At 58.4% G+C, this 16,560-nt stretch overlaps 1 protein-coding gene and 1 long non-coding RNA gene across 4 annotated transcripts in view; one reads left to right on the plus strand and one right to left on the minus strand.

Moving 5' to 3' along the window:
• The window catches only part of CFAP45 (cilia and flagella associated protein 45), a 26,781-nt gene extending 10,578 nt beyond the window's left edge, over nt 1-16,203 (plus strand). Inside the window, exons 4-12 of one of the 3 annotated variants that reach the window (XM_040452469.1) lie at nt 1-3; nt 292-462; nt 1,819-1,997; nt 4,029-4,158; nt 8,523-8,669; nt 10,856-10,969; nt 11,557-11,750; nt 15,461-15,685; nt 15,993-16,203. The exon at nt 1-3 is cut by the window's left edge and continues 142 nt beyond it. In XM_040452469.1, the coding sequence (XP_040308403.1) occupies nt 1-3; nt 292-462; nt 1,819-1,997; nt 4,029-4,158; nt 8,523-8,669; nt 10,856-10,969; nt 11,557-11,750; nt 15,461-15,685; nt 15,993-16,071 (1,242 nt within the window). In that variant the 3' untranslated portion in view covers nt 16,072-16,203. The remainder of the gene's footprint in view (nt 4-291; nt 463-1,818; nt 1,998-4,028; nt 4,159-8,522; nt 8,670-10,855; nt 10,970-11,556; nt 11,751-15,460; nt 15,686-15,992) is intronic. The other 2 variants (XM_040452471.1, XM_040452470.1) reach the window with 2 other exon arrangements.
• On the minus strand, nt 12,248-14,313 carry LOC121015524 (uncharacterized). Its single transcript, XR_005783850.1, has 2 exons — nt 13,421-14,313; nt 12,248-12,650 (listed from the first exon to the last, which is right to left on the minus strand). It is a non-coding gene; the product is annotated as an uncharacterized LOC121015524 (long non-coding RNA).
• Nucleotides 16,204-16,560: the final 357 nt, after the last annotated feature.

Raw genomic sequence — 16,560 nt, forward strand, 5'->3', positions numbered from 1 at the left:
ATGGTAGCTGCCCTCCCCGAGCCCCGATCTCTGCCGATGGGAGCGGGGAGCTCTGGTCAGGGGGCCTTGGCAGGAGGCGCCCACGTGTGCTTCCTGGAGACCCTAGAGCGCACGCCAGGTGTGGACGCTGCTGGGGGCGGGGGCGGGGCGAGCAGGAAGCCAGGCGGAGAAACTTCTGGGTTCCGAGGGCATGACGGGGTGAAGCCATCCCAGGGGTCACACTGGGTCACCCGTGGTAGCAGGGCCAGCACCCAGGGCAATCCCCCCACTGATCCAGACCGCGTCCTGTAGGACGCAGTGGCCACACGTAAGAAGATCATGAAGCACAAGGAGATGGTGTGGAGAACCAACAGGAAGCTCAGCGACCTGGAGGAGGCAGCCAAGGAGAGGGCCCAGGACCTGCTGCAGAGAGCCAGCCAGCTGCAGGCCGAGCAGGAGGAGGAGCTCAGGGGCATGAGCAAGGTGGGGGCCTCGCTCCTCCCGCACCCCCAGGACGCACTGCCACCCCCTCCCTCCTCTTACCGGACAGGCTCTGCCCCAGCTGGACGTGGGGAAAGCAGGGGTGACCGGTGAGGGGCTGATGGAGGAGGCGTGTTGCTGCAGTCGGAGGGAGGACCGGCCTTGCCACAGGCTAGCTGTGTGACCCCCAGCAAGTCACATACCAACCCTGGGACTCACTTCCTTCATCTGTTTGTGTTTTTGTTTTTGTTTTTTTTTAATGTTTATTTTTGAGAGAGAGACAGAGCATGAGCGGGGGAGGGGCAGAGAGAGGAGTAGACACAGAATCGGAAGCGGGCTCCAGGCTCCGAGCCGTCTGCACAGAGCCCGACGCGGGGCTCGAACCCACGAACTGTGAGATGGTGACCCGAGCTGAAGTTGGACGCTCAACGACCCAGCCCCCAGGCGCCCCTCGCTGCCTTCATTTGTAGAGCGAGAGTGGTGAAACCGCTTAGCAGGGTGATTGGCGGGGGTGAACGGGCTAACCCACAGCAGAGGCTTTCCCAAGTGTGGTGGGCACATGAAGGTGAGGACGCGACTTCCGCGTCTGTCCTGCTGGCTCCATTCTGGCCGCGCGCCCTGCCCCCCCCCCCCCCCCAGCGGGCTTCTTCTCAAGACACCAAAGCGCCTCCTTTAGCCCAGAGCGTGAAGACCCGAGGCTCGTTTGGACTTTTGTTTCTCAGTTGCACGTGGGTCCCAAGCAAATGCTCACCGCCGACCCCCAACCCCCTCATCTACACCTTCTCCTCACACCTCCTTTTATTTTCCAGAACTTTCTCTCGCTCATTCTCATGGGTGGCCGTCCCCTGATGTGTCACGTGGGGCTCATCCCCCTTAAAACTCTAGCGGCTTGGTCTCTGCAAGAGTGTCTTAGGTTCCCTGAGAAGTAGGACAGAGGGTCTGAATATGGGGGTTCATGGGTCCCCCAGGGGGAACCTCGAACCTCTGAAGTTTCATGGAAATGTAACGTGCGTGTGTGTGAGTGAATCTTAAGGAGGACAGGGTCCGTAGCTTTCCTTATGTTCTCGAAGCGCGATGACCCCCCCCCCCTCCCCCGGACACGAAGGCCCGATACCCTGCAAGGCGCTACCGTGGCCTCTCCTCGCACAGACCAGGGGCCTGGCACATGTCGGCGTGGAGCTCCGCCGAGGCGAGGGCGAGCACAGGATGCTCTCGCTCTCCCGGGCTTGCGCGAGGCTGTGCGCGTGTCCAGCATACCCAGCGGGACCCGTTTCTCGCCCCCACCTTCCACACCCCCTGGCGCATCCCGCCCGATCCGCGTGCCTTGACCCAGGGCCACTGTCGTCTCCCCGCCTCCAGATCATCCTCAATGCCAAGTGCCATGCCATCCGGGATGCCCAAATCCTGGAGAAGCAGCTGATTCAAAGAGAGCTGGACGCGGAGGAGAGGCGTTTGGATCACATGATGGAGGAGGAACGGCAGAAGGCCGTTCAAAGGCAGGAGGAGCTGGACAGGAAGAGGAGGGAGGAGAGAATCCGGTAAAGCGGTGGTTTTGGGGCCTCCCTCCCTGGCGCTTCCGTGGCTCTTTGGGTGCGGGTAGCCTTGCCAAGGGAGGAGAAGAGAAATGGTCACGATCACCATCTGTGAGCATCTCAGAGCCTGAGGAAGGGATTCCGAGAACCGCAGAGCTTCTCAAGGCTGATTCCCAAGATGGTTGCTTCACAACCTGGCCCCCCTTCAGCCTCATTTCCCACCTTTTCCTGCCGTCCCCTCTGCGCATCCCCCCCCCACCCCCTTCCCCCAGCACCCCTGGGCTTGTCACAGTTCACGCTTCTGTCCTTCCTCCTGCTGTGAAGCCTCTTCTTTTCCCCCTTTGGCCCTGGAAAACGCCTTCTCTTCTTTCCGTGTGTGACACTTTTGCTGTCACCTCCCCCGGACACCCCTCTCCCTTCAGCAGGCAGGCTCGCTGGCTCCCTCCTGGTGCCCGGCCACACCGTGGTGTGGTCTCCCCCACACTGTGTTATGCTTCTCGCACCGCGGCTCCCCGGCCCGCGCCAGACGGCGTGCTCCCTGAGGACGGCGTCCCCGTCTTAACTCACTTCCGTAGCTCCCGGGCCTCGCAGAGAGTGTGGCCGGTGGTTAACACCTGTTAGAATGAATAAATTCACTCCCCTTCCCTTTGCAGGAAAGGACAGGCCCCAGAGGAGGTAAATCATAGAATCACGGTGTCCCAGATCTAGATAGAACACCCACCATGGAAGGCAAGAAATATTTCCATAAACAGTCCTTGAACCACACTGACTGGCTGGTGTCTCTCTCCGTCTGATTCAGTCTTCTGGAACCATCCTTCCCTGTTCTTCTCGTAGGTCCCTGGCAGATTACAGTAGGCTCCCTATAAACATTTATTTATTAGCTCAGTAGTTCTTAATCTCCTGCACAAACGGCTCTAATTAAGGAAAAAAAATCTCTGCCTGCCTCATTAGGCCGCTCTAATGATCTGAGCTGGTCCTTATATTGAGCCCCAGCCCTGCCTCCCTGAGACTCTTTTACTCATTCCTCCCGTTTATTTCATCTGGAGTCAGGAAGCCATTCAAGGGCTCCACCTGGATGGGAGTCTCGTAGTCCTTCCTCCCCATGCTCACCCCGACCTGTGTCCTCCCTCATTGTCCCTGCCTTTACTCATCCGTCATGGGGTCTGGACGCCTCTGCGTTTATTGTCACCCCAACGACACACAGGGAGTCACCGGCCACGCTGATTGCAGACTCTGGGTTCTCTGCTTTTTACTGTGGAGCTGAGCCAGGGCATTGCTGAGCCGAGAGGCTTGCTCACACCCAGCCCTGTCCATCGGCGGTGAGGGCCGGGGCATAAGACAGACGGACGGCTAGCGAAGTGGGCGGGGGAGGTGGCTGGGGGACAAGACAGGACGCAGCAAGAGGCAGCACAGGAAGGAGACCGTGGGCTTTCTAACTGAAGCGAGCATGGGGGGGGGGGCCGGTGCCCCACGATTGCTCTGGCGGGCTTGCGGGGGGCGACGATAGGATTTCAGAAGCCCTTGACACGCTGAAAGGGAGAAGGCGCGTTGCGATGTGGGGTGCACTCGTGGGCAAACAAACGAAGAAGGGGAATCTCAGGAAAGGCAGCTTGGGGCGCCTGGGGGGGCTCGGTCAGTTGAGCATCCGACTTCGGCTCAGATCGCGATCTCAAGGTTCGTGGGTTCGAGCCCGGCGTCAGGCTCTGTGCTGACAGCCGGGAGCCCGGAGCCTGCTTCGGATTCTGTGTCTCCCTCTCTCTCTGCCCCTCCCCTGCCCGCGCTCTGTCTCTGTGTCTGTCTCTCTCAAAAATAAATCAATGTTAAAAAATTATTTTAGAAGAAAGGGGGCTTGGAAGGTAGGGAACTGGCCCCCTCAGGACAGTCTGGTCTCAGAAAGCACGGCGATGTTTTACGGGGCGCTCGTCGAGTTGTCCCTGTGACTGCCACCTCCCATCGTGGGGGCTGTGTGGGTGGAGGCTGGAGCAGAGAAGCGCGGGCCCCGGGTTTCTGAGCCCCTGCGCTGCCGTTCGCTCCTAGGGGCAGACGACACATCGTGCAGCAGATGGAAAAGAACCGGGAGGAGCGGTCGCTGCTGGCGGAGCAGCGGGAGCAGGAGAAGGAGCAGGTGCTGGCGTCCCTGCAGCAGCTCCAAGAGGAAGATCTGCGGGTAACGCGCCCGACCGAGCGCCGCTCCTAGCGGCTCCGGCGCCAAGGCGCTCGAGATCCGGGGGACTGGGGCGTGCACTGCTTTTCTGTGAGGCACCTGCGCATTTCACATCGCCGCCCTTAGCTCGTCGCGGCCGCACTGAACAGGCGTTTGGCCGTGGCGCCGCGCTGGGGGGCGGGGGTGGGCAGGGATTTGGACTCGTGGCCTCCCGCCCCCCTCCCCGGGTCGTGGGGTCCGACACCAACGCGCCTGCGTGAGTGGACACAGAAAGGAAATACATAGCTGTCTGCCTCGCACACGCAAGCCCCTAGGGATGTTTTCTAGCCCTCTTGCCATTATCCGGGGATGCGATGCGCCGAGCAGGTGGACCGGACCGGGGTCCATGGCCCAGGCTCCCTGCGGTTCCCTCATTCAAAGCACAGGGCACCCCAGTGTGATTAATTGTGTGCCAAGAGCCAAGCCTTCCCCCTGCCGCCCCCACCAACCCCCCCCCCAACCCGTTCGTCTAAATAAAACCCGTGGGCACATCCATCGCAGAAGAAACGATGACATACCTGCCCGAACTACCCGCCGGAACCACGGAGACTTAAATCCTCTCCTGTTTGCCGGCGTGGTCTGCTGGGATTAGGCAGAGGCCCTTGGCTGGCGAGCATTTGGCACATTTATTTGTTCTCCCCTCCCCACTCCGTTTTTTTGGCCTGTGAACATTTAAAAAAAAAATCAAAAAAAATTTTTTTAATGTTTATTTATTTCTGAGACAGAGACAGAGCATGAGAGGGGGAGGGGCAGAGAGAGAGGGAGACACAGAATCCGAAGCGGGCTCCAGGCTCCGAGCCGTCAGCCCAGAGCCCGACGCGGGGCTCGAGCTCGCAAACCGTGAGATCATGACCTGAGCTGAAGGCGGTCGCTCAACCGACTGAGCCACCCAGGCGCCCCTTGCCTGTGAACATTTTTTTTTTTTTTTAAATTTCTTTTTTCAACGTTTATTTATTTTTGGGACAGAGAGAGACAGAGCATGAACGGGGGAGGGGCAGAGAGAGAGGGAGACACAGAATCGGAAACAGGCTCCAGGCTCTGAGCCATCAGCCCAGAGCCCGACACGGGGCTCGAACTCCCGGACCGCGAGATCGTGACCTGGCTGAAGTCGGACGCTTAACCGACTGCGCCACCCAGGCGCCCCGCCTGTGAACATTTTTATACACACAGGCAAACTGGAAGAATTGTGTCACACCCATCAGCGCTGGGCTGAGACTTCGAGACTTTCCGCTTGCCAGTCTGCCTTGCTCGCTTGTCTCTTTTCGGAGCACATACGCGTTCTGTCACTGTTACGCTATTCGGCGGTGAGCTGCAGGTGTCTTGGCTCTTTGCTACTAAATGCTGCGGCCCTTGTCTCGGAAGCACAGAGACGTTCTCTGTCCAGTGGACGCTACAACACTCACAGCCCCTCGTCGAAAAGCGGAATCCAATGATTCTCTGATATCGTTTAATACCGAATCCACATTTAGTCCCCCAGTGGCTCCCTGATGGTGCCTTGAGTTGTCTTCTGTCGCTCCAACCAGGATCCAATCAAGGTCCCCACCTTGCGTTCACTTGGGCCTCCTTTGTCAGCTTTCACCTGGAAGAGCTCTGGTTCCTTCCTGCCTTCATTGCTATGGCACCGGTATTTTGGAGCGCCCACGCTAGCTAGACTTGAGGAGCGTCCCCCTTTCCGGCCTGTCGGGTTATGTCCTCAGGGTGTCATTTAACTTGTGGAGTGTGCATTCTTTCCTTTTTCTCCTCATTCCCCACGTTAAGATGGCTGGTTGTCGTCCCCCCCCCCCCACCCTGTGATGTGATGGCGGTGAGGGATGGGGGTCCCCGAGGGGTCTTGGGGGGCAGCCTCACAGTTATGGAGGCTTCTCAGAGTGCCTCACAGTGTGAGGGCCTGTGTGGGGGGTGAGGGGAGGAGCACTGGGAGAGTCAGGAAGACTGGGGCGGGGGGGGTGGCAGGCAGCCTTGTGAGCTGCTTGAGAAGGGGGCCCAGCTGGGCTGAGAAGCCAGAGAGGCCTGGCCGATCTCCTGGCTCAGGGAGCAAGGGAAAGAGCCCGGAAGAGGAGACAGGGCTTCAGCATGCAGGGAAGGGGTGCGAAAGGAAGGCCGGGAGATCTGGCTAGATTGTCGGAGGGGGAATTGGTGGACTCCCTGAGAAAGTTCCAGGCATCCGTGAGTCAACACCGTTGCCTGATGTGTCTCGTCGTACTGGTACTGTCCTTCGAAGAGGCACTTTCCGAGCTTCCAGGAAGTGTTCTTAGGCGACTTGAAGATAGGAATGTGTTGGGGCGCCTGGGTGGCTCTGTCGGTTGAGCGTCCTGCTTCGGCTCAGGTCATGATCTCCTGATTTGTGAGTTCGAGCCCCGCGTCGGGCTCTGTGCTGACAGCTCGGAGCCTGGAGCCTGATTCGGATTCTGTGTCTCCCTCTCTGCTCATCCCCTGCTCGTGCTCTGTCTCTGTCTCTCTCTCACTCTCAAAAATAAATAAACAAACATTAAAAAAACATTTAAGATAGGAACGTGTGTCTCCCAGCTCAGACCTGCCTTATGATCTCTGGGTGGTGCAGGGCAGTGCTCCCCACCTTGCTAGCAAGAGGGAGTAGAGCAGGGCGGCGGGGGGAGGGAGGGGTTCCTGGGGTTGCTTTGCAATGGCTTCAGAGATCAGAGACAGTGAAAGTCCTTCAGTTTCTTGGAAGTCTAGTGAGCCAACAAAAACAACAAACTGAAAAGTAAATAAATAGGCAAAGACGTGAGTCAATGCATGGTTGTATGCATCGTGGATGGGAAGTCGGTGGGTTTTCTAGTTGAGCGGGTCAAGGGATTAAATAGTGCATGGGTACCAGTGGCAGCCCCAGCTCTGGTGGGAAGCAGATAGAAAGGAAAGGAAGAAAGGGAGAAGGGGGAAAGGGGTGGAGAGTCGCTGGGCCAAGTGGGGAAAAGTGGGGTGAGTGAACAGGTAGGCACGGCGAGAGTGAGGGAGCACTGACGGCCATGACTCATGCATCACAGGCCTGGGGGGGAGGTGGGGGGGGGGCAGTCAGTGCTGTGTTGATCTGGTGCACGAGGCTTCCCGGGAGCCCTGAACTCGGCTGTGAGTCAAGCTTGGGGAGAGCCCGCAGAGTTGCCTCAGATGAGTCAGGTCAGAAGCGCGGCTGGGGAAGAGCTGGAAGTCTTGGGTGCGGCCTGGCCTTTGACAGATGGAAGGAACTGGAAACAGCACACGGCGGGAGTTGATGGGTAGAAGAATTGGGCACAAAGAGATGGAGATTCCTGGGAGAGTATAGGTGGGCCAGATTCCAACATTCCATCTTGTGCACAAGACTCCGCATGGGGCCCTGAGAATGTGCTCCGTCAGATCATCGGGGGCTTTGCAAGTTCAGGCTCCTTCCTTAGAAGGGATCTTGTCCCTCAGGGTCAGGTGCCTTGACCGCCATCATTCACTCATCGTGTTTCTCTGTGTCTACCTTTTTTTTTTTTTTTATTTTGCTCACACGCCATTCACTTTGGTTCTCCTTTATCCCTGTTCTAGTTTATTGAGTATTTGCTGTTTTCCTGTCACTGGGCCGCATGTTGCCAGGAAGGCAGGAAACGTGACGTGGTTGCCGTCCCCTGGCTGGGACAGAGTAAACCCACAAGAATGAATGGGGACCCACAGGGCAGTGCCTGAGCTGTGGCACCGTCTTGAGGGCAGAGGGGATTCAGAGGTGCAGAGAGAACCGACAGGGAAGACTGGAACTTTGATTTAGAAAGACCGGGTTCCAAAATTCTGGAACTGGCGTTTGTTAGCTGGATGGCCCCGGACAAGTCACTTAAATTCAGGGCCTCAGTGTCTTCATCCGCAGGAGAGACATAACAAGCTTTACCCTTCAGGGTCTTGGGGTGCATTTAGGTTTCAGAGCTAGGCTGCATAAAGTGCCCAACGGGTAGAACGTACTCAATGAGGGCAACGCTTTATTATTTCGGTCATCGCCATTGAGTCGAGACCAAAAGCTAGGGTTTGCCTAAGAGAAGGAAACTGAAGGCAGGGGAAAAGCCCGGGAACAGCGGGTAGGACTTCGTAGGACACGTGGGAGCCGCCGGGTAGAGTTTTAAGAGCCTCTGCTTCCCTGAGAGTGTATGGAAATCAAGAGTGTCAGGACCGCCACCAAGCCAAGAGGGTACAGACGGCAAGGAGGGGCTGCGAGGGGTCACCGGCGACGCTGGAGGGCCCCTTGACCAGGGGCCGGCGGCGGTGGCTAGACCGCAGACGGTGCGCGTCCCCCTGCCTCTCTCTGCCCCCACGTGCCAGTGTCTCCTGGTCTTGCCCCCTTCCACTTGGAGGCTTCCTTCCTTCAGGACATGGAACGAAGGCACCAGGAAAAATTGAAGATGCAAGCCGAGATTAAGCGCATTAACGACGAAAACCAGAGACAGAAAGCAGAGCTGCTCGCCCAGGAGAAGCTGGCGGACCAGATGGTGATGGAGTTCACCAAGAAGAAGATGGTGGGTTTCTTTCTTTCTTCCTCTGAGCGCAAGCAGGGAAGGGGTGGGGGTGGGGTGGGCAGAGCATCCGAAGCAGGCTCCATGCTGTCAGCACAGAGCCCGACGTGGGGCTCGAACTCATGAACCGCGAGATCACGACCTGAGCCGAAGCTGGACGCTCCACGGACTGAGCCACCCAGGCGCCCCTGAAGACGGTAGGTTTCCGAGGCCTGGGGCTTGTGGCCACGAGCGAAACATCTACGACACGGACAGGCAGGCCTGAGATCTAAGGGGACTCGCCGCAGGCAGCCGTGCCTCCCTTTCAAAACGGATGTCCTTCATTCAAGGACCTGGCTCCTTTTCCTCTTCATGTTGGCCGGTTCACTTATTCATTAACAGAGAGCAGGCTCGAGGGACACCCAATTTAGGGTGTTATATCCTTGTTAACACCTTTGATTAGAAGTTGGATGAGGGTCAGGTACAGGCAGGGAACAAAATGAAAACTATCGGGGAAAGTGAAGTTTTTGTGGATTCCTGGTGGCCTCTGCGTAATTATATCCCCGGTAATCATGGGTCACCCGCCCCATAACTTTCTTGTGAAAATTCCTAGATTGGGCATCCTGTCCTGGGTGTTAGGAAATAGAGCCTTCTCCCGCAGTGGCTGTGGAAGCCGCAACCACAGGTGTGGCGCAGAGCAGGGGATCCAGGAGAGGCGGCTCACGCCACGTGGGCTCACTCAGGAGCCGGGCTGAGAACCAGAGGGACCAGGGTCAGTGAGGAGTGGAGAGTGGAAAACAGAGCGAACGTGGCTTAGACGGAGCGAACGTGGAGTTAGGTACAACGAGAAGGGAGGGCTGAAGGTGGCAGGAAAGGCATTCAGTGCTGCATGTGTGTGCCCCCTCCTGCTAGCTCCGAGGCTCCGTGGTGACAGAGAACGTGCCCTACTTCCCTGTAGTAGGGATGACAGGCAGGGGGGCATCGCGGGCGTGTTCTGAAAACGGCAGATCGGATATACCTGTATGCTCCAGATGCAAGCCACAGAAAATGAAGCTCAACAAAGCTTTTTAATGTATTTATTGTTTGGCTTTGGCTTGCTTATCAGATGCCAGGAGATGCAGGCAACAGCAGGAACAGAGGTTGGGGGCAGAGATGGTTGGGGGCGGGGATGGTTGGGGCATCACAGTGATCACAGAGCTGCCGTACGTCGGGAGCTCAGTCTGTGCACGGGCTCTGTGCGCAGTGCTTTACAGCTGTTGTCTCACTGAACCATTACAGCACCTTGTAAGCCCTGTCACTGACCGATGCAAAATGCCCCCAATGCTTCGCTGTGTGTCCAACAGCAGACTGGGTCGAACGTACCTGGAATGCCGTGGACTTTGTGCGGAGCTCAGCCACCGGTTCCCCGAATGGGTGGATGTAGTGGTAATAAGCCGGTCACGTGTGGGAGCTGGTGGACAGTTTGCAGAGCCCGTGGCCGTCATGACAAGAGATGAGGTGGCGAGGCGACGGGGAGCTGAGAGCGGTTGTTGGGGACCCCTTGGACCTTGAGCGGAGGCTGGAGGCCTGGACTGGTGGGGAAGTCACCGGAGATTTCCGAGCAGGAGAAGAGTAGGGCTGGTCTTCACATGTGGAAGGGACACCGGGGCGGGGGGCGGAGCTGGGATAGGCTGGCGACCGGCATAGCGGTCGGGCGCCTGGGCACGCCCACAGCCCATGTCACAAGACTCACCTCACAGGGGCCTCTGCTCTTGCAGCCGGGGCTGCCCCTCTAGGGCTAAAGGCAGAGACTGGTTGTGGAAGTCTCCAGAGCGAGGAGAAACCTGCCATCTGGGGCGAGGTGAAACCGAGGCCAGCTTGACACACAGCCCCCCGTGCACAACTCACAAGTGGGCAACTCACTGGGCTTCACAGAAGGCTGGGCAGGTAGAATGATGGCTACGGAACATTCTTTATGGGAGGATCACGTTTCCGCCCGACCCAAGCCATTAGTCTTATGACTACCCAAGAATGCTAGTTGGGAAGCCGGGTTTGGGAAGATTGTAGGGATATGTCTGCTCTTCCCGAGAAGTGGCAAAGGGCGCCGACTCTGATGGTTCGCTCCTTGGGTATCTGCTGGCCCCCGCAGGACTGCCCGAAGCGTGGCTGGCCGTGTCTCTGCAAGGCTGCAGCGGTGGGGGCTGCTCTACGAGACCTTTTCTTCCTGGCAGGCTCGAGAGGCAGAGTTTGAGGCTGAGCAGGAGAGAATCCGGAGGGAGAAAGAGAAGGAGATCACCCGGCTGAGGGCCATGCAGGAGAAGGCGCAGGATCACCAGGCACAGCAGGTACCCGCTCAGTCTCGGCTCCCCCGTGCCTCCCCCACTCCCTTAACTACCCCCTTGGACAGCCTGCGAAACCACCCTGGAGGGCAGAGGTGCGGAAGAGGGGATGCAGGTTACGTAGACTTGAACAGTCTGATGAGGGCGGGGAGGAGCAGAGAGAGAGAGAGGGAGACACAGAATCTGAAGCAGGAGCCCGATGCGGGGCTTGAACCCGCGAACCACAAGAGCATGACTGGAGCCCAAGTCAGACGCTTAACCGACAGAGCCACCCAGGCGCCCCGATCATTAGCAGCTTTTAAAACGAGAGGCCATCGCAGGACCGCCTGGAGGTGTTCGAGGTCTGGGGAGGAAAGCATTGGGATGGGTGGCGGCGAGGGAGGGCAAGGTGACCCCTCGGGGTATCTGCGGACCAGAAAGTTCTACGAGATTCTGTGTGCTCTTCCCTGCAATGACCTCGTCGCCAGAGAAATCCACGCCACGCCTCAAAGCAGGCCATGTCGGAGTCTGCAGCCGGTGTCTTCCTGAGGTGCCCGCTGGGTCTCGGGGTCGGTTTGCACCCTCGCTGGTCTCCCCACCCTCTCCTTTCCCAGGATGCCTTGCGGGCCAAGCGCAACCAGGAGGTTGCGGACAGGGAGTGGCGCAGGAAGGAAAAGGAAAACGCGCAGAAGAAGATGGAGACAGAGGCCAAACTGCGCCAGAGCCGGCTGGAACAGGTGGCTTTCAAGGAGCACGCTCTGGCCGTTCAGGTGCAACGGGACCGGGACGATTTCGAGAGGATTCTTCGGTAGGTGGGGCCGGGCACCCCGGCTTCCTTTCCTTGGCCTGCGGCAGGGATGGCCCGCGCTGGGGGGAGGACCCTGCTGGCAGGTGCACAGACAGAGGTGCTCGCCTCTTGCCCGGGACGGTGGGGCCATTCTGAATGGATGGGTAGTTGAAATGTTTCAAAGACAAGAATGGGGAGCCGAGAGGTTTTTGTTTTTGGTTTTTTTTTTTTTTGAACTTTTAATGTTTATTTATTTTTGAGAGAGAGAGACAGAGCTTGAGAGGGGGAGGGGCAGAGAGAGAGGGAGACCCAGAACCCGAAGCAGGCTCCGAGCTGTCAGCATAGAGCCCGACGCGGGGCTCGAACTCACGAGCTGTGAGATCATGACCGGAGCCAAAGTTGGACACTCCACCGACTGAGCCACCCAGGAGCCCCAGGAGCCAAGAATTTTCCGATTAGGGATTTGGAAACCAGCACCCGGAGGAGTCTAAAGAATTGGGTATTGTTTGGATTGTTTGTCCCGGAGGATTAAAGGCGTAAGTAAAAGTATACATCTGGTCCCTCTGCCCTCCCCTGCCTCGACGTACCCCCGCTGGTTAGGGGTGAGGATAAAGCGGGCAGCGGGGGAGAATACGAGGAACAGAGAGAGCTTCGGACACCAAGCTTGTGAGTCACTGGAGAAGAGCTCCGGGGGGCGGGGGGTGTCTTTGCCATTCATTTGATAAACAGTATCCAACACGTAAACTCAAGGCTCCGCCGTGGGACATATTGGAGGTGAACAAAACACTGTCGTTGGCCATCGCTGTGGGAAGGATGTGAGCAACTCCTACTTGGATTGACCTCCCCTGTATCCATCTGTCTTTCCTGCCAGCTCGTCATCCTTTTATTTTCGTTGTCTTTTGTCTCCGCCATAACTCCCACCTGTAAGTGGAAGTGAGGGGTTCACAACTGTCGCTCTCCTTGCCCGTCGTTCACCCCCAGAGCCGCCAGCCGTCACGGCTGCTCCGGCGTCAGTCGGGGTCACCTGCCGCCACCAGACCCCACCCCCTGGGCTAAGTGTTCTGGGCTCACCAGGAGTGACTCCTTTCTTGCTCTGGTTCGGACTCTGTGATAGCAGCAGCTTTCAAAGAAACAAACCGAATTGCGATGGGGGTGTGGATACGAGATTACAGAAATCGTGCTCCGGTGAGTAGAGACTGAGAGGTGCGGCCCGGCCTTCTCGTCTACCTGGTCTATGTGCCAGAGGTCCTCCTTGGTATTGACCCCACTAGTTGCATGCCAGGCCCCAGGGCCCCCCGCCAGAGGCAGAGCAGATCTGTAGGAATCTCCGTCCTTGCCAGGGCCAGGGTCCTGGTCTTTTATTGGACCCTGGGCCCCCCGCGCCTGCTCCCCCCAGCCGCGGTGGCCTTTGCCTGCCCTCAAGGGTCATGCCGTGGTCTCCGGAAGCCTGCCGAGGAAGGCAGCTTCCTTAATGGCCCCGAAGATTCTGCCCCTGGGCTCCAAACTACCTTTCAGATGCCTGCCCTCACTGTCACATGCCTTTAGCAGGCACTAATAAATATTAATGGAAAGAAATTAAGGTCCTCCTTCTCCCCTGACCCATTTGTCCCTTCTTTGCTTTGTTTGCCTGAAGCATATGCACCAGCCAGTTATTAAAGCGAGACCAGCCCCTCGGAGATGTTCGGTGTCACCTGCCGTTCTGGGTTAGCATCTAGACCTGGTGTCTCCAGGGCCACGTGACCACCAGGCCAGGTGTCTTCAAGTGCTAGGAATGTCCCTGCCCGTAGCCAGCAATGCAACTTTTCCTACTTCAAAGCATGACCTTGTGGATGGCCTCTACGTGGGCTTCCTGCTTCCGGACAGAGGGATGCCTTTGACTCTCAGCTCACCGACTAGGCAGGGAGAGCTGACCTCCCCTCCCCCGTGGCGCTGAGAATTGCCTTGGAGCTTTCACCAAGTACTGTGGCCCGGGCTCCACCTCCACGGATTCTGATGTAACTGGTCCGGGGTGAGGCCCAGGCTCCAAGGTCACTGCCCTAACCCCGTGAAGTGACCAGGCTCTTCCCAACTCAGATCTCTCACTGCCTGCCAGCCCAGGGGATCTCCGGTGACACAAGCAGCTTCCCATTTCCACCCTGTCTCGCAGGATGGAAAACAACAGAAAACCCTTATCCATCTAAGAAAATAAGGGTGAGGCAAAGAGGCAAGGCTTCCTGCTGTCACAGATGTGTCTGAGCAGTGGAGGTTTGGAGTCTAAACACAGAGGGGTGAGGAAGCCAGCGCGTGTCTCCTGACAGCCCGGGAGGCTCCGTGGCAGGTGCAGGGTTTGGGAGGTGCCCGCCGGTGTAAGGGACGTGCCCAGAGTTGAGACGATGCTGCGTGTTGTGGGTCTGGGGAGATGAGTAAGTGACTTGTGCTTTTGGAAGCTTTGTCGGGGACACGAGTACCCTCAGGGCAGGGGGGCAGGTAAGGAATCCCTGCCTGAGATGATTTTACATGTTGTTTTGGTTTTTGATTCTGTCAAGAGGCATCTGGGTGGCTCCGTTGGTTAAGTGTCTGACTTCGGCTCAGGTCATGATCTCGAGGTTCGTGGGTTCGAGTCCCACGTCGGGCTCTGTGCTGACGGCTCAGAGCCTGGAGTCTGCTTTGGATTCTGTGTCTCCCTCTCTCTCTCTCTCTCTCTCTGTGCCCTTCCCCTGCTCATGCTCTGTCTGTCTCTCTCTCAAAAAATAAACATGAAAAAAACAGTTTAATAAAAATAAAAAAGAACTAAGATGATAGCCCAGGGTGGCCTAGCACCGCGCTCCCCCTGGGATGTGAACACAGTACCTTTGAGTTTTCCGGAGCCTGTCTGGCCCACGCGGGCTGCTTGGCTGCTTGGCCAGGGAAATCAGGGCCCGTAAAAGTCCCCTCGTGAGGAGGCCCCTGTGGGGAATTTGGCGAGCTCCCGCCTTCTTCCCGCAAACACGAGAGCCTGCACGGCAGGTGTCAGTCCTTGTCACTTCTAAGCATCCCCGTTGCAGTTTTGTTAATGTCATTGTTATTGTTTGTGGGAAGGAAGGGAGGGAGGGAGGGAGGGAGAGGGAGAGAGACTATCTTAGAACAAGCCAGAGACGAGTTCTGCATTGTACGACAGAAAGAGCTGGAACAGTAGCTTCCAGTGGGCGAAACCCTGAGCACGGGCCAGCTCCTGGTGAAATATAAGAATGCGGGATCTCTCGTTCAAAAAGTATTAAGAATTTCAAAACAGTGGGCGCCTGGGTGGCTCAGTCGGCTAAGCGTCCGATTTCGGCTCAGGTCTCATGGTTTGTGGGTTGGGGCCCCGCGTCGGGCTCTGTGCCGACAGCTCAGAGCCCGGAGCCTGCTTCGGATTCTGTGTCTCCCTCTCTCTGCTTCTCCCCTGCTCACACTTTGTCTGTCTCCCTCTTTCTTGAAAGTAAATAAACATTAAAAAATTAAAAAAAAAAAATTTCAAAACAGTGATGGAGGAGAACCAGAGCGCACATGGGGGGCCCTTCGGAGCCCGCCCGCGGTGCCAGGCCTGGCTGAGGAGGGGGCGGCATGCCTGGGGGCAGCTCTGGTCTCTGAGCCCCGGAAAAGGGCTGCAGTGTGCGGGGCTGCGGTCTCTGAAGCATGTCCACCGGAGGAGCCCTTCCGGAAGGTTCCCGGGGTGCCTCTCCTCGCTGGGCCGGCCCAGACGGGCCGTTCGGAAGCCGGTGTCCCTCCTCCAGGGCTCAGAGAGAGCAGATCGAGAAGGAGCGGCTGGAGGCGGAGAAAAAGGCGGCGGGGCGCCTGCGGCACGCGGACGAGCTCCGGCGCCAAGTGCGCGAGAACCAGCAGAAGCAGGTGCAGGACCGCATCGCCACCTTTGAGGAGGGCCGGCGTCTCCAGGAGGAGGCCCAGAAGCGGCGCGAGCGCATCGATGACCTCAAGAAGAAGAAGATCCAGGAGCTGAGGTGCGCCCGGATCCCTGCGCCCCGCCCCGTGCCCCCCTCTCCCAAGGACGGGGTGTGCGGGAGTCGGGGCGACTCCCGGCTCCGGAAGGGGGGGGGCTGCCGCAGAAGGTTCCGGGCCCCGGGGGTCTCCTGGATCCGTGGCAGGGGCCGGAGCCCTGACGGGAACGTGTCTGGGGGACGGATTGTAGGAGCCGGGATGGGGGGCGCGGGCCCCCAGGTCCCGGAACCCCCACCGGGGCCTGCTTCCTGCTGCTCCTGTCTGGTCCCACGGCCCACGCACGCCTGTCCCGCCCCCTGCCCCCTGCAGAGCCACCGGCCTCCCTGAGAAGTACTGTGTGGAAGCCGAGCGCAAAGCCAACATCCTGCCAGCCGCCTCTGTGAACTGAGGGGGGGGGGGGGGCTCCGTGTCCCCGGGGACGCCTGCAAGGGGACAGGCTCTGCCCAGTCTCTGGGCGTCCATGACTGCCGCTAGCCTAGACATTTTAGAGGTACAGATTAAATTTATCCCACTTCTTTAAGGAACGGCTCAGCTTTCTTGGGGGCGGGGGCTGTGTCTGCTGCAGGGTACTGAAGGGAGCCAGGGCCGAGGGCGGCGCGATGGCCTGGGGCAGGGGACCGAAAGGTGCCCTCTGCAGGTGGTCCATCCCAGCCTCTCGGCCCTTCGCCCTGGGTCCTCTGGGCTTCTTGGGGCCCCGGCATGTGGCCTTCGTGTCCTCCTTCAGCACAGCCTTGCTCTGCCCCTGTCCCACGCCTGGTTTAGAGGTATTTCAGTGCCAGCGGTTGGAGCTGTCTCTCAGGGAGGGGCTGGGGCAGGAGGGACCCGGGCTGGGCCCCCACCTGTGGCTCAGACCCCACCTCCTGTGGCGGGGGTGGGG

Source organism: Herpailurus yagouaroundi, unplaced genomic scaffold (assembly GCF_014898765.1).
Source record: "Herpailurus yagouaroundi ecotype Mexico unplaced genomic scaffold, PumYag 207, whole genome shotgun sequence".
Taxonomy (NCBI): domain Eukaryota; kingdom Metazoa; phylum Chordata; class Mammalia; order Carnivora; family Felidae; genus Herpailurus; species Herpailurus yagouaroundi.